The 23,478-nt window shown below is 43.4% G+C and overlaps 1 protein-coding gene across 1 annotated transcript; it reads right to left on the reverse strand.

Annotated features, from left to right (window-relative positions):
* Positions 1-117: 117 nt before the first annotated feature.
* Positions 118-22,277, reverse strand: LOC308388647 (uncharacterized protein). The gene is made up of 19 exons (XM_080869485.1): positions 22,192-22,277; positions 21,922-22,024; positions 21,693-21,853; positions 21,522-21,608; positions 21,224-21,374; positions 20,980-21,141; positions 19,885-19,994; positions 19,696-19,807; positions 19,550-19,578; positions 15,742-15,833; positions 15,549-15,663; positions 15,280-15,450; positions 12,348-12,418; positions 3,541-3,708; positions 3,350-3,468; positions 3,070-3,274; positions 1,464-1,671; positions 1,332-1,390; positions 118-1,253 (listed from the first exon to the last, which is right to left on the reverse strand). Exons 1-19 carry the CDS (start codon positions 22,264-22,266, stop codon positions 1,019-1,021), a joined length of 2,433 nt encoding a protein of 810 aa, XP_080725611.1. The 5' UTR covers positions 22,267-22,277; the 3' UTR covers positions 118-1,018.
* Positions 22,278-23,478: the final 1,201 nt, after the last annotated feature.

Here is a 23,478-nt window from a genome sequence, read left to right on the forward strand (position 1 = left end):
CTGGAGTTAGACCTGTGTTTGTAAATGAACCGCCCGATGTTGTGTAGCTTTTCTGGATACTTATTGGGCTACATATTTATTTATCATACAGGCTATACAGTACATAACATCAAAACTCACATGTTTTATGTAACTAAAGTGTTTAATTATGTGGGTTACAGACAATAATTAAGTTATGTCATTTTGTTTATATGAAAAACGTGTATACTTACTGCATTTGAATAATTTTAACCATATGTAACCACCTGCATATGTGTTTGAAAAAAAAAAGGCTTTGATTTTGCCACCCTAAGAAAATTTCTCTAGATCCGCCCCTGTTTCAATCCCCTGCAGTCTTCACTACTCAGGTTAAACATGATATATAAGTCACTTAGATAACTTAAAAATGTTATTGTTTGGCTTCTTTCAGTGTTTTATTTGTTTCTGAGTAAATCAGTTTGGCTGAAATTAAAGTTCTAGTTTTCACACAGCTGAATAAACGTCAAACAGAAAACTGATTAAACAGAAGTGTGAGATGGTCGAGAGTTTACGCCAGTGTCCTGTTATATTTTAGATAGCAAGGAGCAGACGGCTGAGTTTATTAAATTCCACCGAGACAGCGGTGACGCAGATCTGAAGGCTAGACCATCACATTTCACAGCCTCACACTTCCGGCCTTCTCAGTCTTCGGAGAACCCGGCCCACGTAGACTGTGAAGGCCGGGTCCTGAGGAGGATGGGGCCTCTGAATTGGGACACAGCTAATGTCTCTGGACTGAACCATTAATGAAGCTGTGATGTTATTTTTTCGGGGGGGACTTTATTTTCAAATAACAGTCCACATTCATTCCAAGATGGCTACCAAAATACCAGCTAAAGATGAATGACACTGAACCTTTAGCAAACTTCTTACTGGTATTTTCATTTATGAGAGTTTGTAAATAACAATTAAACAGGAAGTCCTGGACCAGAGGAGATTCTGGAGAAACAGAAACATGAAACAATGGTTCTGACATTCCTCCCAGTCTAACCCACAGCTCTTATACAGAGTTGGTCTTGGTTTTAACCAGCTGCAAGACCAGAGTCTGGAGCTCCTTCAGCTCTGCTCGCAAGGCCTGAAGCTCCTGGGTCTGCCTCTGTAGGATTTGGCGACATTTGTCTTTGTTGTCCTGGTTCTGATTCTGTTTATCATGGTCCTCTTGAAGATCCTGGCTCTGCTGGCACTTATTCCTCTGGGTCTCTTGCTGGTTCTGCTGGTCCTGGTCCATCTGGACTCTGAATGAGAATCCACATTAGAGAAGCTGAATGAAGAAGAATTGTGTGTCAGTAGTGATGGAGTTCTGCTAATCTCACCGTGGACCTTCTGTGGTCTCCGCCTCCCGCTGCAGGACCAAGAACTGGTCTAGAACCTCCTGCAGACACACAGATACCATGAGAACCTGAAGCACATGACTTTAGATCAGAATTTGTTCTTCAGAAACGCACTTTGATCTGCACTGTAATTCGTCCCATCTCATCATGGTAATGCAAGTTTGTTGTGATGCCATCATCAGAGGGTTCGACCAATGGCGAGCAGTGGCTGGAGATGTACTGGTTGTCGTAGAAATGACGCAGGAGGGGCATGGATTCCTCCACCTGCAGGATGACAGCGGCCTGCTGCATCATAGCATTGGCCTGTGAGTTATCGTGAACCCTAAAACACATAGACACACACACTTGTTCTCTCATTTTAAATAAAGTCAAGATGTGATTTTTTAAAATATATTTTTGTACATAATCCTCTTAAGAATGACTGGGGCATTGTGACATTTTTAACATGAAATGAGGCGACAGAATGTTTGGAATTAGTGGATTTTACTGAGACATAAAGCAGAGAAATCAAATGTATCTTCCTAAAATGTGGCGTTGTTGCTTTGGCTCATTATCCCTCTGCACTTGGAAGTGCTGCATTAGTCTGAATGTGAGCAGAGAGTGTTGACGTGTACACCTCACAGATCATCCTGCTGCTTCTATCAGCAGTTACATTATCAAGAAACACAAAGACTTCTGGAACAATGTCCTTCAGACAGATGAGACCAAAGTGTAGATGTGTGTCCAAAATGCACAGCAGCATGTTTACCTCATAGCAGCTGTCAGCTGGTGGTGCACACATGATGATCCAAGCACTGTCCTTAGAAAATGTGGTTTTCACCATTTCTTCCCGCACAAAACGTAAGATAGTATTTAGAAAGTTGTATTGCATGTGTGTTGTTGCTGCATGTGTTTGATTTAGTAATTTCTGTAACTGTGAGACACTTGCTGCAGCCAATCTTGGCCAGGTCTCCCTTGAAAAAGATTTTTTAACTCTCAATGGGATCTTCCTGGTTAAATAAAGGTTAAATAAATAAATAAATAAATAAAATAAAATAAAATGGAAAACTGGCATATAGTTTGAAGTCTTGAACACAAGCTGAAATGGAGACTCAGCATGTCTGCAGCTCGTAGCTATGTCCGCTTAAATCGGTCACGTGATTCGGGGGTGCGGCGCGTGTCAACCCCAGCGGGTTAATAACACTCATATTCATTCCATTTCCAGAGTGTAACAACCAACCGCCTGTGCTGAAATCTGAAAATGTCCACGTATTGATTCAAAATGATTGTGTGGGACAATTGTCAGCATTGGTTGCTACTGACAACAAGAAATAAAGCCAGTCCGTGCTATGGGCTAAACCACTTTTTAGTGGTGTGTGTGTGTGTGTGTGTGTGTGTGTGTGTGTGTGTGTGTGTGTGTGTGTGTGTGTGTGTGTGTGTGTGTGTGGAGGAGGGGAGGTAACACTATGCAATATATTTCGTTTTAGAATTTATATTGAGTGTTAATTGCAGCCAGGCTCAAAGTCCAAATGCTAGCTTATTATTTTAAATAAACAGCATTTTGCTAAGCAAACTAGGGTGGCTCTAGGATCATGCCACCCCCGTAGATCCGCCCCTGCTACTCTCACAGCGGCTGTTTATAACAAGCTGAAATGATTATTGACTTCAGCTTGTTGGTGCAGCAGTCCCAGTTTCTGCCCCCCAACATAAAGTTTTATCAAATGCAGGTGTGACCTCTGACCTCTGGAAGGTATCAGTCAGCAGGGCAATCAGCAGGTTAACACACAGGATTGAAGACGCTGCCAGAAACGTCCCACACAGCACAGGAGCCATGACATCATCCACAGCCACCATGGCAGCGTACTCGTACTCGTCCACCAGAGTGATCCGATACAGACTGTACAGCAGGCCCAGGACAGACTGCATGCTGGGAACTGAAGCCATCCCTGGGGGCAGGGTTAACTTACTGTTATCATGATGTCATCAACTACCAACACACCAACCTACTCCCACACACAGACCTCCGAACATGATCCAGAAGCTGCAGGCATACGGGATGAAGATCTCCGCATAGAGGAACAGGAAACGCATCACATCCCCAACAATCTTCCCCAACATGACGATGAACGGCCCCATCAGCCTGCAAGTACACACTAAACTTTATCTGTGCAATAGCCATACGGTTCTGCAGTAGACTGTAGCTTTTCAGTACCTGAAGCCTCTGACGTGTTTCATGAGTCGCAACCACAGGAAGACAATAGTGATGGAGAACATACGCAAACTCATGGTGTTAAGAATGGTGGACGGTCCAATCACATCGGCCACATGGACACTGAACGATGCAGTCAGCAGAAAGTACACCAGCCAATCAAAGACATTCCTGAAGTCAGAGTGTTGCTTTGTGATTTAAAAAAGTTTTAAATAAAGATTTCATGAATATAACCTCTGAAAAAGCAAATATGCATCTGTATAAACTTCAGAAAAATCACACAAACCCATCAGCATGATCCAACAAGACGACATCTTCAGATATTAAAAAATGAATTAATACAACAGAGAGTTGAGGTTTCTTTAAAATTTGGGAAAGAATAAAGAAACTTTACAAAAGTCAGTTGTGAAAATCTAGTTAATCTAATGAAGAGAAAAACAAACGAAAAGACAAGGACTCAAAATGTAAAATGAAGCACACAGCAGCCAAATGGGTGAGAACACTGACGAGCAGACAGATACCTGGAGAGAACAACATGGGCACAAGTGGAGCTGGGGTGCCGTGGGTGTAGTGAAACTTCCTGTTGGTGTAAAGAAGTCACAGAGGGGTTTGTGTGTCCCAAGGATCCTAGGGGCTATGTTGTCAAGGGGCTTTTGGCCCCTGGTATGGTCTCCCATGACAAATTAGTCCTGATTAGTCCAAATTAGCCCTTTAACAACCTCCGTCTGATTTCTAACCTAACTTTCATTTCTAAAACACTTGAAAAAACGGTTGCAGCTCAACTTCATTCACACCTGCTTAATAATAACATTTACAAGAGATTTCTGGTTTTCGTTCATGTCACAGTACAGAAACTGCTTTACGTGAAGTTACTAATGATCTTCCTCTCGGAGCTGACTCTGGTCTTCTCAACATTCTCGTCCTTTTGGATCTGAGCTCAGCCTTCGACACCATCTCTCACTCCATCCTTCTAAACAGACTTTTCTCTCTCGGCATTTCTGACACACCCCTAGCCTGTTTCCAATCATATCTCCTTGTCCCAGTTTATTCAGCTGAAATTGTTAAGTCTAATTGTTGAATGTTGCCATTGTGTTTCTTAAATTTGTACAGTCTTAGTTTAAGCAGTAGGATCAAAGCCATTCCTTTGATTCTGACCACCTCTCCAGCCACTCTGTGCTGGGGGAGGTTTTATTGTAGATACATCCTATCTGAAAGATCTGTTTCTTTTGATGTAAGCTTCCTGGGTTTATGACCCTTTGGTCAGCAGGAGGTCACACACACACACACACACACACACACACACACACACACACACACACACACACACACACACAGTGTATACATTTACATACAGTGCCTTGTCTTTGTAACCAAAGGGGGGTTGCAAGGGGAGGTGCTTTGTAAACTATTGTTTGAAGTTTGTCAATAAAAGGCAGCGAGAGGAGGCCACCATTTTGGGGTTCTTTGTCGTGCTGGACACAGACGAGGCCTCCCTTGTGCAAGTAATGGATCGATCGACTGTCTTGTTTTCTTCATGATGAATAAGTCTCTAGAATTAGCGGGGTTTGTGGAAACACAGACCCAACAGAAATCATTCCGCTCTCATCTATTCCTGGTCACTTCTGGTGTACCCCAAGCCTCAGTCTTAGGCCCTCTTCTCTTCATAATTTACATCCTCCCTCTAGGTACCATTTTCCACAAATTTGATCTTCACTTTTTTGCTGAGGTGAATCAGGCCTGATTCCTCCCTCCCACCTTCTTTCCCCACAGAATGAATCAGAATCAGAATCAGAATCAGAATACTTTATTGATCCCTGGGGGAAATTATTTTTTGTTACAGTGCTCCATTTTAAACCAACATTAAGACAAGACAGACAATACGCTAACTAAGAATAGTACAATATATACATATATATACATACATACATACATAAGTCACTTATAAATAAATATTTGGAAAAGAAACATGTGTAGCTGTAGCAGCAAACAGTGTGTTAAGTGGATGCGTTGTACAGGGAGATGGCCACAGGCAGGAATGATTTCCTGTGTCGTTCAGTGGTGCTTTTCAGTAATCTCAGTCTCTCACTGAACGAGCTCCTGTGACTGACCAACATGTCATGGAGTGGGTGGGAGGTGTTATCCAACATTGTCTTTATCTTGGACAGCATCCGCCTCTCCGACACCACCTTGAGGGAGTCCAGCTCCATCCCCACAACATTGCTGGCCTTACGGATCAGTTTATTAAGTCTGTTGGCATCTGCGACCCTCAGCCTGCTCCCCCAGCATGCAACAGCATAGAGGATCGCACTGGCCACAACAGACTCATAGAAAATCCTGAGCATTTTCTGGCAGATGTTGAAGGACCTCAGTCGCCTCAAAAAATAGAGACGACTCTGGCCCTTCCTGTAAAGTGCTGTGGTGTTTTTAGCCCAGTCCAGTTTATTGTCAATGTGTACTCCAAGGTATTTATAGTCCTCCACAATGTCAACACTGACCCCCTGGATTGAAACAGGGGTCAAGTGTTTCCTGGTCTTCCTGAAGTCCACGATCAGTTCCTTGGTCTTTGCCACGTTGAGCTGCAGATGATTCTGCTCACACCACGTGACAAAGGAGTGACAAAGAATGCCTATCTGAACTAAAATCCTGGTTCAGCTCTAATTTTCTTAAGCTCAATGAGGATAAAACTGAAATCCTCCTTATTGGCACTGAATCCAACCTAGTGAAGGCTAATCATTTCTCTCTCACTATCGATAACTCCACAGTTTTCCCTTCTCCTCAGGTTAAGAGCCTTGGTGTCATCCTAGACAGTTCACTATCCTTTAACTCTCCCATCAGTAATCTCACCCGTTCTGCCTGTTTCCATCTACACAACATTAACAGGTTACGTCCTTCTCTTTCCACCCAGTCTATGGCTGTCTCCCAATTCAGGGTCTGCAGCCTTAAAGTACGCAGCCTCAACGATCCTCAAGGGCCGTGTACTCTAAGACCGCTAAGGCCGGAAGTGCGAGGCTTGTGAAATGGGACGGTCTAGCCTCCGTTGCGCTGATACTGTTGTTTGTCAATAAAGTTAAAAAAAAAAAGCCTCCGTTGCGCTGCCCAGGTTTCCTAGCAACCATGATACTAACAGCTGGAAATGTGTCGTACAGCTTTGTTTGACAGAAATGAAGGAGAAAATCTTTTGTTCATTTGTTTGTTTCTACATGAGCTTTGATCATTCTCTGTGAGATGAAGCTCAGCTATTGAACGGCGTATATTTTAAAGTAAAGGCTTTAAAACCAAGTTAGTACAAACGTCACTAATGTCACATGACTTTGCCGACATGTGGGCAACAGGAATGTTTAATGGTATTAAACATTTGCACATAAATAAGTGACATAATATTCAGTACTTACTTTTCACAGTTTACTCTTCGGCCGCTCCGCTTCTGCCGTCTGCGGCAGAATTCTCCACACCGACTGCTGCGCTATGAATTGTGGGATATATGGGACCACGAAGTCTACTCTGCCACAGCCTTAAAATTCAGGGAAATGAAGGAGGCATTTCAGGGCCGCATTTCGAGCAGCCTTTGAATTGGGACAGCCTTCGGCGCGCCGCTGTGACGTAATCGGCCTTGAAATGCGGCCTTTAAGGCTGCAGACCCTGAATTGGGAGACAGCCTATGTCCATTCTTGTCCTCCTGCCTTGACTGTTGTAATTCTCTCTTTCATGGTCTCCCCCAAAAATCCCTCCATCAGCTTCAACTGGTTCAGAACTCTGCTGCTCGCATTCTCACCAGAACCCCTCCTACCAGCACATCACCTGTTCTTCAGGAACTTCACTGGCTCACAGTGAAATTCTGGATAATGTACAAACTTCTTCTGCTCACCTTCAAGGCCATTCATAACCTCGCACCTCCTTACCTTTCTGACCTGTTATGCACTACCTTTTCTGCCCGCTCACTTCGATCTTCTTCTTCTATCCAGCTTACTGTGCCTTCCTTCCGCCTCATCACCAGAGCTGCTCTGCTCTCAGGCGGTGGAACTCTCTGACCCCACATATAAGAAACATTGCTTCTCTCCTCCAGTTTAAATCTCAACTCAAAACCCATCTGTTCAAATCTGCAAGTTCACTGTGAACCCAATGTTTGTTAATTTTATCTTGTGCTTTTGTTCTATTGTTCTTCATTTTGTCTTTGTTCTATTATGTGTTTTATTCTATTGTTAATTTTCCTTGGGTGTCTTGTCGGGTGGCTGTAGCTCAGGTGGCAGAGCAGGTCAGCCACTAATCAGAAAGTCGGTGGTTCGATCCCAGGCTGCCTCCTGGCTGCATGCCAAATATCCTTGGGCAAGATACTAACCCCATGTTTGCCTACTGGTGGTGGTCAGAGGGCCCGGTGGCGCCAGTGTCCGGCAGCCTCGCCTCTGTCAGTGCGCCCCAGGGCAGCTGTGGCTACAATGTAGCTTGCCATCGCCAGTGTGTGAATGTGTGTGTGAATGGGTGAATGACTGAATGTAGTGTGAAGCGCTTTGGGGTCCTTAGGGACTAGAAAAGCGCTATACAAATGCAGGCCATTTACCATTTGAAAGGTGCTTCATAAATAAAATTTATTATCATTATAAATTTATTGAGTGGGACTTATTTGTCCCACTTAGTCCTTCTTTGCCTGGTGAGGGACCAGGTATGTATGTTGGGGTTTCTCCCAGTGGATGAGAGGATTTCTTCCCTGTGCCTTTGGGTTGGGGAACGGGTCCTGACTGTTGTCTGTGCTTATGCGACAAATGATGGTTTAGCCTTATTGGTGTCCCTGAGTGCTCCACCTGGGGACTCTATTGTCCTACTGGAAGACTTCAGAGCAGTGTTTTGTTGTTGGATTTCTGTGCAAACAGTTTGTCCATAACAAATACCATGTTCGAAGGGTGTCCCTTAGTGCAGAAGACTGAGAAGAGGATCGCCACAGGGCTGTGTGCTTAGTGCACTGCTGTTCACCCTGCTAACACATGCCTGTACTGCACAGTACAGCTCAAATCACATTATCAAGTTTGCAGATGACACAACAGTGGTGGGTCTCATCAACAACGATGAGTCTGAATACAGAGAGGAGGTACAACACCTGGTGGACTGGTATCAGAATAACAACCTGTCTCTAAATGCTCAGAAGACTAAAGAGATGGTTGCTAACTTCAGGAAGAGCTCAATGATCCACACCCCACTGCACATCAACGGGTCTGCTGCTGAGATGGTCAACAGTGTGAAGTTCCTGGGAGTGCACATATCAGCTGACCTCTCCTGGAACCTGAACACCACCACCATCATGAAGAAAGCCCAACAACGTCTTCACTTTCTTAGGAAACTGAAGAAGGCCAGTCTACCTCCTCTAGGGATGGGTATCGAAACCCGGTTCTTGTTGAGAACCGGTTCCCACTGTTTCAATTCCTTGGGATTGTTTGTCATTTTTGCAAACGATTCCCTTATCGATTCCAGTCGCCCCGAATGACGTCAGCACGTTGCAGAGCGTCATTTACCTGGCAGGAAACACAGTGGCTCAAACGCTCAAAAGTTTGGTTATACTTTACGAGAACGGATGACAACAGGGCAACTTGCAATACTTGCAAAGTAGATATTTCATTTAAGGGAGGAAACACTACGAATATGCAAAAGCATTTGCTCACAAAACACACGATGACCTTAAATGAATGTCGTGTTTTTAATTCGGTGAATCTCAACCCAGCAGCAGCGGTAACGTTTGCACTTTGTTATTGCTACAGAAGAATATTTATTTTATTTTACATTTACAATGTTTTTTCCTGGGGACCCTGTGACACCCCATTGAAGAGGCTGTGTGTTAGGTTTTGTATTGTTGATTGTCATTTATGCTTAGAAATATTTAACCATATATGCTTAGAGGTGTATAATCAATTGTGTAGTGATAGGATGTGTGATCTTTAGCAGGCTGCAAAGGCTTGGTGTGTATTCCACACTGGAATGCACACCTACATCCTGGGAGCATGAGAAGAGGTCATACCCTGTTTTATTGTTTTATGGCAGGATAAACGTGGCTGTATCTGTTTTAGGCTAAGTGCCTTTTGTTTAGATGAACTGTTGGACTTCCAGACCAGCAGGTTTAGGGAAGTCATTTATGGGGTCACACTCTGATCCCCCCCCCCCCCCCCCCCCCCCCCCCACACACACACACAGTATTCTTTGTTCACATGTATACCTATGTAAGATGTTATATGTTAATGACCCTATGCATATTCATGTAACCACAATAAAAGGAGTGCTGTGGGCTGGCTGAGAGTCTGACGGAGGTCAAGTGGTGGGACAACACTTGACTCCAGGCAGGTCTCCCTCATGCATGAGTAACAAGAAGAACTTTGCCTACTTTGTGTCTTGCTTGCTGTGTAATTATATTGTCTTCAACGTTCCAGCGAATAGGTTCAAGCTACAAACCTATCACTGTGGATCTCTTAAGATCTCACTGTTGGGTTTGTAAGGCCACGTTACTCCTAATTTTCTATCTTGTTCAAAGAGAAGATATAAAACAAAGTTCTAAGCTAATCGACCTTAGTGTTCTCCTTTTTTAAAAATAAGAATCGATAAGAGAATCGATAAAGAATCAAATCGTTAAACAGAATCGAAAATGGAATCGGAATTGTAAAAATCTTATCCATGCCCATCCCTACCCTCCTCGCATTCTCACAGCATTTTACCAGGGAACCATTGAGAGCGTCCTCTGCTGCTACATCACTATCTGGTACGGGATCTGCACCCTCGCTGAAAAGAAGTCTCTGCAGTGGATAGTGAGGACAGCAGAGAGGATCATTGGAGGCCCTCTCCCACCCATCTCCCAACTCAACCACAAACACATTATCCGATGTGTGAACAGCATAGTGAAGGACACTTTCCACCCCTCACATGCACTGTTCTCCCTCCTTCCATCTGGCAGACGGTTTCGCAGTATCAAAACTTAACGACCAGACACTGCAAGAGCTTCTTCCCCCAAGCAGGGAAAGCTCTCATCTCACTACCACAAAAGGACTGATAAACACAAACACCCTTATAAATACCTTACAATACTCATCAAAAGACTTAAACTTACACAATCCACCTGCTTAATATGCCTGTTTGCACACATCTAAATTATACTACATTTGCACATTTTGCACGTGTCTTTGTCATGTCTCGTCTGTAAAATCCTGACAATAACTTGAACCTGGTATTCAATACCGCTGCACAATCCACTTTGTATTGTCTCTGTCGTGTCTTTCTTTATCATACAGCTAGTATTGTGTAGTTAGTGATTAGTACCTTAATTGCCTTACCTTAATTTTACCTAAATTTAGCACGTTATTTATTTGTAAATCCCAGTTTTATATCTCTTGGAGATATATCTTTAATATACTTATAAATGCACCATGGGAGGCTTGGGGTGAAACAGTATACTGTGTATACTGTTGTATTGACAATAAAGCTCTTGAATCTTGAATTGAATCTTGAATCTGGGCTTCTCTGCTTAGGCTGCCCCTGCTACCCATGCCCCGAATAAGTGAATGAAGAAGAAGTGGATGGATGAAGAAAAATTGCTGTGATAAAGAAGGAAATCTGTCAGCACAACTCTTTAAACTATAAGAAATAAATGAGTGAAATTACAGAAAAAGGTCTGCTAGCTCATTGCGCACACTGTTCAGATTTTTTTTTCTAACTATACAGACTTGTGCTCTTTATGATTATTGCAGAAAGTGAAAAACAGAAACTATTCTGTCATTTAATGGTTTATGGCTTCATGACTTTGTGTTGTATGAATGGCCATAAGGGAGGTTTTTATCAGAAGGAAAAGCTGTAAAAGTTATTGAAACACAGTTAAAAGTTCAACATTCCTGCTTGTGCTTATTTACAGAGAGCAGCAGATTAAACAAATTAAGAATTATAAATTGTAATTATAATTATGAATGGCTAGAAGCGCACTATCAGGCCTGTGAGACTCATTCAGACTCCAAGCCATGGCTCTGTGCTACATGCACACATTTCTGCAACGCTGCCATTCAAACACACTTTATGTATAGTTTATTTTTTTGTAATAGTAAATTTTTGACAGAGGCGAGGCAGCCGCGCCTCTGTCAGTGCACCCCAGGGTGGCTGTGGCTACAATGTAGCTTGCCATCACCAGTGTGTGAATGTGTGTGGGTGGATGACTGGATATGTAAAGCACTTTGGGGTCCTTAGGGACTAGTAAAGCGCGATATAAATACAGGCCATTTACCATTTAATATTCAATACTGAACTGCACATTTATTCTCTTTCAAGGAAGCAATTTTCTCTTTATCCAGCTGCTATTTTTAAAAAATGATGCACTTAGCTTCTCATTCTCAACAATCACAAAAGTACAGCCAGATGCTCTTTTGACGTTTTCACTCTTTTCTCTTATCTACCCCCTGCTCAGCTGATGATGAATTTCTTCCTTTTTCATTGATCCATACAAATGATCATTTAAAGATCACACCAACCATATTTTAACCTTTTCTGAGCTTTTTCTCCGCCTCCTTCAGTGGATTAATGTGGACTGATACTAGATAGTAGATACTAGAGCTGAACCTGATTTCTCTGCGTTATACTTTTGATGGTGGGGGTTTCAATGTCCTGATTTCTTGCTGTGATATTGATCTGCACACCTGATGTCCATCGTGATGCAGATACTCTTTCTGATTGCTCTGACCATGCATTCACACTGGGACATAGTGAAGCTAAAATGTAATAAAGTGATTGTTTCACACATGATTACATTTGGTTTTTGTTCTGTGTGTGTGTGTGTGTGTGTGTGTGTGTGTCAGTACCACAGGTCCCGGCAGTAGCTTCCTCTCTTCCTGTCAACCAGTTTGAACTGGTTTAGTAGAAACTCTCTCTCCTGTAAACACAACATACACCTGAAACGTCAAAGGAGCTTGCAAAGAAAAGCGTCTGGACTTCTTTAAGTTGCTTGAAGACGTTTCACCTCCCATCCGAGAAGCTTCTTCAGTTCTAAGGTCAGATGGTGGAGAGTCCCAGATATAAACCTAGTGGGAGTATCCCCCCACAGAGGGACAAAAGGACCCCCTGATGATCCTCTAATCGCCTGAGCCAAGGTGTGAAACTGGGTGTGGGTCCCAATCAGCCAGAGTTTCGGGTGTGTTCATTGTGAAACCTGGCCCCACCTTATCATGCGAATTCCTGAGGTCAGCTGGCCCAGGATGTGAGTGGGCGTTAAGGCGTCTGGGAAGGGATCTCAAAACTGGATTATAGATGGCAGAGAGTTGGTGTCGTAAACCCCCGCCTCTGTTCAAAGATGGTCGCTCACAGTGGACATAGATGGCTTCTTTCACTCCTCTTTCAAACCATCTGTCCTCTCTGTCCAAAATGTGAACATTGGCATCTTCAAAAGAGTGACCTTTGACCTTTTTTAAATGCAGATGGACTGCTGAGTCTTGTCCTGTGGAGGTGGCTCTACTATGTTGTGCCATGCGCTTGTGAAGTGGCTGTTTGGTCTCTCCAATGTAGAGGTCTGGGCATTCCTCGCTGCACTGTACAGCATACACCACATTGTTAAGTCTGTGTTTTGGCGTTTTGTCTTTCGGGTGAACCAGTTTTTGTCTGAGCGTGTTGCTGGGTCTGAAATACACTGGGATGTCATGCTTGGAGAAAACTCCTGAGTTTCTCTGATACACCTGATACATAGGGGATGACAATGTTGTTGCGTCTGTCTTTCTTATCCTCCCTTGCTGGTGTCTGATCTTCTTTTCTGTGCCTCTTTGCTGACTCTAAGAACGCCCATTTAGGATAGCCGCACGTTTTGAGTGCTTCCTTTACATGTGTGTGTTCCTTCTTTTTTCCTTCAGGCTTAGAGGGAACATGTTCTGCCCGGTGGTGTAGGGTCCTGATTACTCCAAGTTTGTGTTCCAGAGGGTGATGGGAGTCAAAGAGGAGGTACTGTTCCGTGTGTGTGGGCTTCCGGTAAACTTCGATGTTGAGGTTGCCGTTCTCTTCAATGTGCACAGCGCAGTCCAGGAAAGGCAAACAGTTGTCCTTTGTGTCTTCCCTGGTGAACTTGATGTTTTTATCCACAGCGTTAATGTGCGCAGTGAAGGATTCCACTTCTTGTGTCTTGATTTTGACCCAGGTGTCGTCCACATATCTGTACCAGTGGCTGGGTACTCTTCCTTTGAAAGAGCCAAGAGCCTTCCTTTCCACTTCCTCCATGTAAAGGTTGGCTATAATAGGTGACACGAAGGAGCCCATGGCACAGCCATGTTTTTGTCTGTAGAAGCCTTCGTTGTATTTGAAATATGTAGTGGTGAGGCAGAGGTCTAACAGTGTGCAGATCTGATCGGGTGTGAAGTTGGTCCTGTCTTCCAAGGAGCCGTCTTCTTGTAGTCGTTTTCTGACAGTCTCCACGGCCTCCGTGGTGGGTATGCAAGTGAAGAGAGAGATTACATCAAAGGACACCATGGTTTCATCTGGATCCAGGGTAAGTTTCTGGACCTTGTCGGTGAAGTCGGTGGAGTTCTTGATGTGGTGTGGGGTGTTCCCCACGAGAGGAGCAAGGATGGTAGCAAGGTGTTTAGCAATGTTATAAGTGGCTGAGTTTATGCTACTGACTATGGGTCTGAGTGGGACAGCTTCCTTGTGGATTTTAGGAAGTCCGTAAATGCAGGGTATGGCATCCCCTGGGTAAAGGCGGTGATATGTAAGGCGGTCAATGATTTTGTCCTTTTCAAAGTCTTGAAGGCAAACTATAACTTTCTTTTTGTAGCTGCTTGTGGTCTCGCTTTAAGGCTTCGTAGGTATTGTTGTCACTGAGGAGAGTAGTGATCTTTGTATGGTAATCTGTAGTGTTTAGGACCACGGTGCATCTTCCCTTATCAGCTCGTAAAACAGTGATGTTGTGGTCTTTGCTCAGGGAAGCAACGGCCTTCTTTTCCTGTATTGTGAGGTTGGATGGAGGGACTTTGGCACTGGAGAGCGTGGCTGAGACTTTCATCCTGATTTGCTCTGCTTCTGTCTGTGATAATTTATTAATCCGTATGGCAGATTCTGTGGCTGTGATGAGGTCCACTATGGGCAACTGTTGTGGAGAAATGGAAAAATGTAGTCCTTTGGCTAATACTCTCTTTTCAGGTTCAGTGAGAATCCTGTCTGAAAAGTTCTTAACCCATTTCTCCTGACTGTCTTCAGGTGTGTTTTCTTCTCTGGGTTGTGTAGGTTCGGGATGAGGAGTGTGTGTTTTTGAAAGCAAGGTGTGAAATTTCCTGCGTTGTCTTTCTTTTCCTTTAGAGTGTTGGGCCCGCTGAGCCTTGTCCACAAACTTGTAAACCTCTTCTAAGATTGGAGAGGGTAGAAGGGTTTCCAGTTCCTGCAGGGTCTGGCTGATCTTGATCTGGAGGGCATCTATAGTGAAATGGACCTGTCTTATCCTTTCACTTAAAAGGTGATTTTGTGCTCTCTGTAGAATCAAGTCTGCTCTGTATCCCCTGACAGTGGATCCAAGGCGCAGGCTCTTAGGAACAACTCTGCTTTGTCTACATCTGGGACTCTCCACCATTTGACCTTAGAACTGAAGAAGCTTCTCGGATGAGAGGTGAAACGTCTTCAAGTAACTTAAAGAAGTCCAGACACTTTTCTTTGCAAGCTCCTTTGACTACGATGACCTGGATGACTGAGAACCTTCACAGACATACACCTGAAATATCTGATACTTCCTGTTCCTGTCCACCACATCATCCTGATTCCTACCTGTGGCCACATGGGATGTGAGCAGCTCAGGTCACTCTGGAGACGATGCTTCACCAACTGCTGCCAGAGGTGGAGCTTTTTCCTTGAGCGCAGGATGTCCCGCACATCCCTTAGCACTTCCTCTAGGGTCAACAGGAGCGCCAAGACCACAAAGAGGACACACCACCAGTCCTGAGACAGACAGGTGTAACATAAATGTTAGAGTAACGCATGTGAGAGATACACAGGTGACACATAGATAGATAGGTTAGGTGTGACAGACAGGTTACCTCGGGGAGGACATAACGATCAGGTGAGTCTCGGTGGACAGACACTGAGATAGCGACAGTCGTCCAGGAAACATTAAACAGGAAGTTAAGGATAAGGAGAAGCCATGCCCCAAACCTGTCAGCAGGACAGACAGACATGCAGGTAGAAAAGTGTCCTATCACCTGACATAACCGTCAGTCAGAGAGACTTTACCTGCCGTAGAGATTCCATTTGACGTGGATCAGTTTGAGGAAGACGGGATTCATGATGAGATCAAGTTTCTCCTCCTGAATCACCATCTGCAGCTTGAACAGATACAGGTACAGCTGATGTCCGACTGCATTTATAGCACGTAAAATAAAATCCTCTGTGCACTGATGCCATCAAACAAAAATAACCTGCACTGGTTCTTAAGCTCCGTCAAGCAGTGCTGTGCAAAAGTCTTGAGCCATTGCTTATGTATTTTATTTTGTTCCTCTTTGGACATTGGCTGCTTTTCACTCATGTTCAGTACAGTCCTTGTACCTGACCATTTTCACTGGATGGTTTTGGTTATTGACCCTCTGAACTCTGACCCATGAATTATTCAAGCAATGACTCCTAGCCCAAGGATGATGAGAATTGTGTTGACACATACTAGAAGCCGTTTTAAGTAGTGTAGTGGTAGTGGCTCTACTCCAGGCTCCTGCCCTGTTGTAAGGCTGAGCCCAGATCCTCTGCAGAGGAAGCTTGTTTCTGCTTCATTTATCTTCAGTCTTATACTTTTGGTCACTAAGCACAGCTTGTGAGCTAGTGATGTGTCGGTCACGAGAGAAACGGCTCTTAGAGCTGGATCTTTGAAGTGAACAACGCGAGTCGGCTCCTTATTGGGAGCTGTGGGTTTTTTTTTTCTTTCTCTCTCACTTTTTTCCGCTTCACTCCGCATGCAAGCCTTGTGCTTTGCGCTGGGAAGAGGGGGGAGGGGCGGTAGTTACACTCGCAGTAGCACAGGATATATGATTTATTTATTACATTTTATGCGGAGTGAATAAATAAAAGTATATTTATGGTGGCCCCTAGAGAAAAAGCACGTACAAACTCCAAAACACGTACGAACTCCAAAACACGTAAAAACTCCAAAACACGTACGAACTCCAAAACACGTACAAACTCCGAAGGACATACAAACTCCAAAGCAGGTAAATACTCCAAAACACGTACAAACTCCGAAGCAGGTAAATACTCCAAAACACGTAAAAACTCGAAAAAACTTACGAACTCCAAAACACGTACAAACTCCAAAACATATACAAACTCCGAAGCACGTACAAACTCCAAAACACGTACAAACTCCGAAGCACGTACAATCTCCAAAGCACCTACGAACTCCAAAACACGTACGAACTCCAAAACACGTAAAAACTCCAAAACACGTAAAAACTCCGAAGCACGTACGAACTCCAAAACACGTAAAAACTCCAAAACACGTACGAACTCCAAAACACGTAAAAACTCCAAAGCACAAACAAAACACAACAGAAGTGCTCCAGTATGCTAGGGCGCAGTGTTGAGCTTTTGTTACCTAGTGGCTACATAAGCCAAGAATTATCAATGACCGGATTTGGTGTGTGGTAGTAACAGGTAAATAAACATTTTTTTAAAAATTATTTGAATATATATGAGTGCTTGTGTATAAATTACAGATGGCACGATACCACTTTTTTATGTCCGATACGATACCGATATCATAAATTTGGATATCTGCCGATACCGATATGAATCCGATATAGTGTGTTTTTTAATCAATAAAACTTTTTTAAATATCTTGCTGCATTTTGTATAAGTTCATACTCAAGTTTAAATAAAAAACAACAATAATACTATTCTGTTATACCTGTATGTAAAAAATACACTGCACCCAAAATATTTCATAGTTTAGCAAAACTGATCAATCTAATAAACTTAAACCTGCTCCATCCTTCCTATTCTGGTATTTTAAAGAGTACTTAGCAGAAATATTAAGCAACCTAACTAATAGGGTTCCAACTCCCAGCAAAAAAAAAATAGGGAACCACCCCCCACCCTCCGCCTCATGATGCTTAATCGACGTAATCAACGTTAATTTGATGCAGTGTGAAAAAAAAATGCACAGAAATAAATTATTTTTCAAGAATAATTAAATAGATTCAACATCTTTCTTCAACAGAACTGCAGACTGCACAGATGGTATCTTCCCAAAGGAAAAAATACTATAGCTTACTAGGATATATTAGACTTAACAGTTACTATATACAGTAATGGACTTCTATACATTTTAGATCAGATTAAAACTTGGGTGTAAGATTCAGATAAATATTTATTAAAAGCTAGACATTTTAAATGAGAATAAGAAAGAAAAGTATGTCTTTGTGCCCCCTTTTCCCTGTTAATGCCCTATCGGCCCCCCTTTGCTAGATCCGCCCCTGCACAGTTACCAGCCGTCAGCTGCGTAGAAAAAGATCCTGGTGTAGAAAGTAATATTAAATAAATTCTAACAACAGCTTATCAAGGTTAAACGTGCTGCTGTTGTTCAGCCGCTGGTTTCCTCTTTCTGGTGCAAAAACAAACAAGAGAGACGGACTCGCGACAAAAAAGCCGATCAGCTGATCATTGTTCAGTTTCATGATTGAAGTAGCAGCAAGAAGAGGCAGTCGCTCCATATATCGGTTGTTAAGCTTAACGTGGGAATGCTTTACAAACATTCAGAGATGAACTTACACACTTGCTTTACTTCTCTCTGGGATAACTTCCTCGGAGATGAAATGCCGGTTTGGTAGCGAGGCTACAAATACACACAGCCGTTCTATCACGTGACACATACTGCTGCAACGTGCTACGGTTATGAGGCGAGTTACGCCGTGTCGCAAGTTTTGTGAGGTGCTTTTTTTGATATTTAATGGATTGGATTACATTTTTTATTTCTCTCCGATATCCGATCCAGTAATTTACGTCAGTATCGGACCGATACCGATACGTAATATCGGATCGGTCCATCTCTAGTATAAATACACAAACAATACACATATGCTTTCAATTGTGTAATTTAAGTGATGTAGTTAGCTCTGTTTTGGAATTTCAGTTAACGCTAGAAATGTGTTTTGCCGTTCGTATGTGCTTTGTCTCTAGGGGCTACCGTATATATTTATATATAAACATATATAAATAAAACCACTTTTTTTTACATTAGTAATTCCTTTTGTGCATAATTTTATATTATTGTTAATAATAAATTAATTAAAGCAACAAAACAACCTGAAGAGCCGGCTCTTTTTAGTGAGCCGAGCCAAAAGAGCCGGTTCTCCAAAAAGAGCCGGAAATCCCATCACTATTGTGAGTGTAGATGAGGGTGGGAGTAGATCAGCTGGTAAATGGACACCTTTGGTTTCACCAAAGCTACATTGTCACTGCAGTCATGGTGCTAAACTATGTGTTGACATGTGTCTGCCCTCACTTAAACAAGAACCCAACATACTTAAACTCCTCCACTTTGTCCCTGTTCTGGAGTACGGCCTCCACCCTTTTCCTATTGAGGACTATGACCTTAAACCTGAGGCGTTCTCTTTTCTGCCCTTCACGCTCGGCAGTGAACCATCAGGATAGCTCAATGAGGCTAAAATAACCGCATCAACACAAAAAGCAGAGCGGTGATCCCAAGGCCACAGAGTAGATGTGTACCCACACCATCATACATCCTTCAGAGGACGAGGAGTTGATCCAAAGAGCTGTTTAGAACTTCAGACAGGCACTTAGTGAAGGAACCTGACTCAGTCATGTAGACGCCCCAACTCCCAGTAAACATCTGCATCATCATCATTTTTTTTTCTACAGTTTGATCCTAATTTTAGTTTAAGAGGACACTAATCCATGAGTAATATTATAGGATGCCTTATTAAATCATGGGGATCCCTCCGGACAAGATGATTTTTTTTTCTTTAAATGTAGCTCAGGTGGTGCTAATGGGGATGCCGAGGTTTGAATCCCTTCACTTACTGTTGAAACTTACCGGAGACATTGGCTCACCGACCCACACACCTACAGACAGACAGAGGGGTGTTAGGCAAGACCAGCAGCTGTAATATCAACACTACTGCAGAAGTACTACTGCAGCTGTGAGGCTGCTGTACGCCAGACTGCACACTGTAGTATCACCTGACAGCTGGTCCTCAGGTGAGTGTAGTTCTGGTTCCAGCAGGTTCAGGTAGTAGTAGTGCTGCCTGGTCATTCGGTCGAAAACATGGAACTGACTGAGAGCCAGCTGAGCCTAAACACAACCACATGTTACATAACAATGTCTGTGAACGAATCACAGCTGTGTTGTTTTTATGTGGGACGTTATACCACTGGGCTCATCCGGCCAATCAGAGCTGTTATACAGAACTGTCCATCAGAGTCCTTCAGCCCCGCCTCCGCCCCGAGCTCCAACAGCACACGAGCTGCATCACTACGCTCTGAAGACACAAAGAGATGATTACAATCAGACAGTGGGAAGGAAAAACTTCCTCTTGACAGGAAGACACCTCTGGCAGAACCAGGCTCAGGAAGGGGCGGGGCCATCTGGAGGTTAGCAGAGGAAGACGCAACAAAGAAGTACTGTGGAAGAGAGCCAAGGGTTAATAATAACGAATAATCAAATGCAACGAAGTAAATAAGTGAAAAGCTGACTGAAGAAGAAACACCCAGTGCATCATGGGAATCCCCCGGCAGCCTACACCTGTTGCAGCATAACTAAGGGAGGATTCAGGGTCACCTGGTCCAGCCCTAACTATATGCTTTAACAAAAAGGAAAGTTTGAAGCCTAATCTTAAAAGTAGAGATAGTGTCTGTCTCTGAAATATCTTATTATAGAAAAGTTAGACATATTTTCCTAGCATGTGCTTAATTTTGCTTGGTAAGAATATGGTTTCTTTTTAGACAAAAAATACGAAAAAATGTTCAGAAACAAAGTTTTTTTTTTTACTTTCTTGAAAATCGATTTTTGCAGTGCAGTTTTTTCTTGTACAGACTTTTAAAAACATGGACAGGAAACTGGTCCAGTAGCTAGCACCACTCCCTCCATCAAGAAGGTTCTGAGTTCAACTCCAGCATCTGCCTTGTGCCTCCCCTCTGGGTTCTCTCCCACAGTCCAAAGATTGAAGTTAATCGCTTATTCCAAATCGTCCACAGGCAAGACTGTTAGCCCTGTGACAGACGGGTGACCAGAAGATCCTTCCTCTCAAAGTGAAAAAGAAACAACACTGAAAGCATTACTGACGGGTTTGTTTTCAGTTGATCTGACTTCAAACATACTTGTCTACATAATTTTTCTTATTTCAAGAAATCTTATCGAGTGTAATTATCTTATTTCACTTATTATAGTCAGGATCTTCTTTAAAGTCAATTATTATTTTTCCTTATTTCTAAACAGGCAATTTTTGCAGTGTGTGTCAGTGGTACCTGCGTTAGCGGCGAGCTGCAGTGGTGTCCTGCGTTTGTAGTCGGTGCAGCTGATGGAGGCTCCGGCCTGCAGCAGAAGCCTGATCGAACCGACGGCATCATTCTTCGCAGCGTAGTGAAGCGGGGTCTGCTTGTCCAGAAAGGTGCGAGCCTCCGGATCAGCTGATCATAACACACATGCAGTCATGTGACTCTATCACATGACTTCCCATCACACACTGTTCATGCTTTAGTGTCCACAGACCTTTTCGGTCCAGCAGGAACTGCACCATGTCCTGATAGTCCAGCGCCGAGGCCACATGCAGCGCAGTGACTCCAAACTGATCTGGCCGCAGGAGGTCTGAGCCCCGGTCTAGGAAGAACCGCATCACATCCACACTCCACGCTCTGGAGATCTGAACACACACGTACCTGCATTAGTTCTCTGCAGACACACACCTGTACCACACAGACACAGCACAAGCTCTCCAGAAGCTCTCAGTGACCGTCCTGCAGGTGTGTGAACAAACGGCTAACAGGGCAGAAGTGACTTCCCGTGTGACCTCGTGCAGGACGGTCTGTCCATATCTGTCTGAGGCGTTCGGATCAGCTCCGTCTGAGATCGCCCGGTCCAGAAGCTGAAGGTCCACCTGAACAAACACACAAACATGAATACAAACAGAGGAAAAGAAAAATGGTTTGATTTTATACGGACACTTCTCACTGATTGTTACCTGGTCAGTGTCCTGGTTGGTTGCAGCCAGATGTCTGAAGTGATCGAGCAGTTTTTTGTTGAGTTGTTGGTTTTTGTTGATGTTGTCTATTTTGTCCCTCTGCTCTTTGTCATCTTCATCATCCTCAGCCAGACCACAGTATTTGACCTCCACCTGAAATCCTGAAAAAGAAGCTTTGATGAAGACCAAACTCAGACTTGTTGCAACGACTGAGCTCAGCTGGACTTACCTGTAAGCTTTCTTCTTTTCTGCCTCCAGCGACCTCTGTAATAAGACACCCACCAAGCTGCTGCTGACACAGAGGACCTGGATCCCTGTGGACACCCTGATTCCTGAGGACAAGTAAATACCTGAGGACACCTGGATACACTGTTTTTTCTGCTAAAGTCTGTTAAAGACACCCACCAAGCAATCGAATAAAGTTTTTATGAGTACAAATATTTTTAAGCATTGAGGAGTTAAGCTCCAGCTGGCTGCATATGAGGAAAATCCCACTCACCTGGACGGTTCTTCCTGTCATGTCCTCCAGCTCCAGTCCAGTATTACATAGACCCCCCTGGGCTCCTCTCTTCATCCTGCTTCTGATGTACCTCTGAGCTCTCTGCTGGTTTCAGTTGACGAAAACAAACCTTTAAAGTCAGCTGATGGTGACGTGTTGCAGCTCAAAGGTTTATGGTTTATCTTATCAGTGGGTGGAGATTGTTCCACCTCGGTCCACGTTCAGGTGTTGACCCAAGGTTCAAGCAGACGAGTATGATATATGATATGCTTCAGTTTTACTTCTTTGTTAGTAGAAAAAAAACAAAAGCTGTACAAATTCTTTGTTTTCCTGTTTAGTCACATAATGAATCTGAGCTGTCTCCTAAACATCAATGATGTGCTCCCCATCGGTCCCAACACGAGGACCAGATTCAGAGCGTGAATGAACTCATTTTAATACAAAAAGCATCTGTGCAAACTCATAAAGGGCTTCATATATAGTTAGAGCTTTCTTTCTCTTTCACTCTTTCTCACACACACACACGCCAACTTCAAACCACCAAGACTTCAGCAGGGACCAAACAAAGCCAACTGATGTGACCTCTGCATGAGCCTAAAGTTGCTCAGAAATCCCAAGAAGTTTATTCTGTTCATCTGGACGTTTTCAGTGTGAGAAACGTTTCGTCATCACGTCACCTTCTTGATCAGTGGTTGTTGATCAATGGTCATGACAGTTTGCATATCATAAACTGATATGCAAACCACTGTTCATTCAGTGGTGCTGGTTTCAGTCATTGTGTAAATGTCCTGTTTAAGGTTGGAAACCTGCAGTCAGCTGAGACTGAAGATGGTACCTTACGGTGGCCCCTAGAGACAAAACATGTACAAACTCCAAAACACGTATAAAATCCAAAACACTTACAAAATCCAAAACACTTACAAAATACAAAATTCAATTCAATTTGATTCAATTTTATTTATATAGCACCAAATCACAACAAAAGTCGCCTCAAGGCGCTTTATATTGTGAGTAGATCGTACAATAATAGATACAGATAAAAACCCAACAATCATATGACCCCCTATGAGCAAGCACTTTGGCGACAGTGGGAAGGAAAAACTCCCTTTTAACAGGAAGAAACCTCTGGCAGAACCAGGCTCAGGGAGGGGCGGGGCCATCTGCTGTGATTGGTTGGGGTGAGAGAAGGAAAACAGGATAAAGACATGCTGTGGAAGAGAGACAGAGATTAATAACAGATATGATTTGATGCAGAGAGGTCTGTTAACACATAGTGAGTGAGAAAGG

The sequence above is a fragment of the Rhamphochromis sp. 'chilingali' genome (assembly GCF_963969265.1).
Source record: "Rhamphochromis sp. 'chilingali' genome assembly, chromosome: 20".
Taxonomy (NCBI): domain Eukaryota; kingdom Metazoa; phylum Chordata; class Actinopteri; order Cichliformes; family Cichlidae; genus Rhamphochromis; species Rhamphochromis sp. 'chilingali'.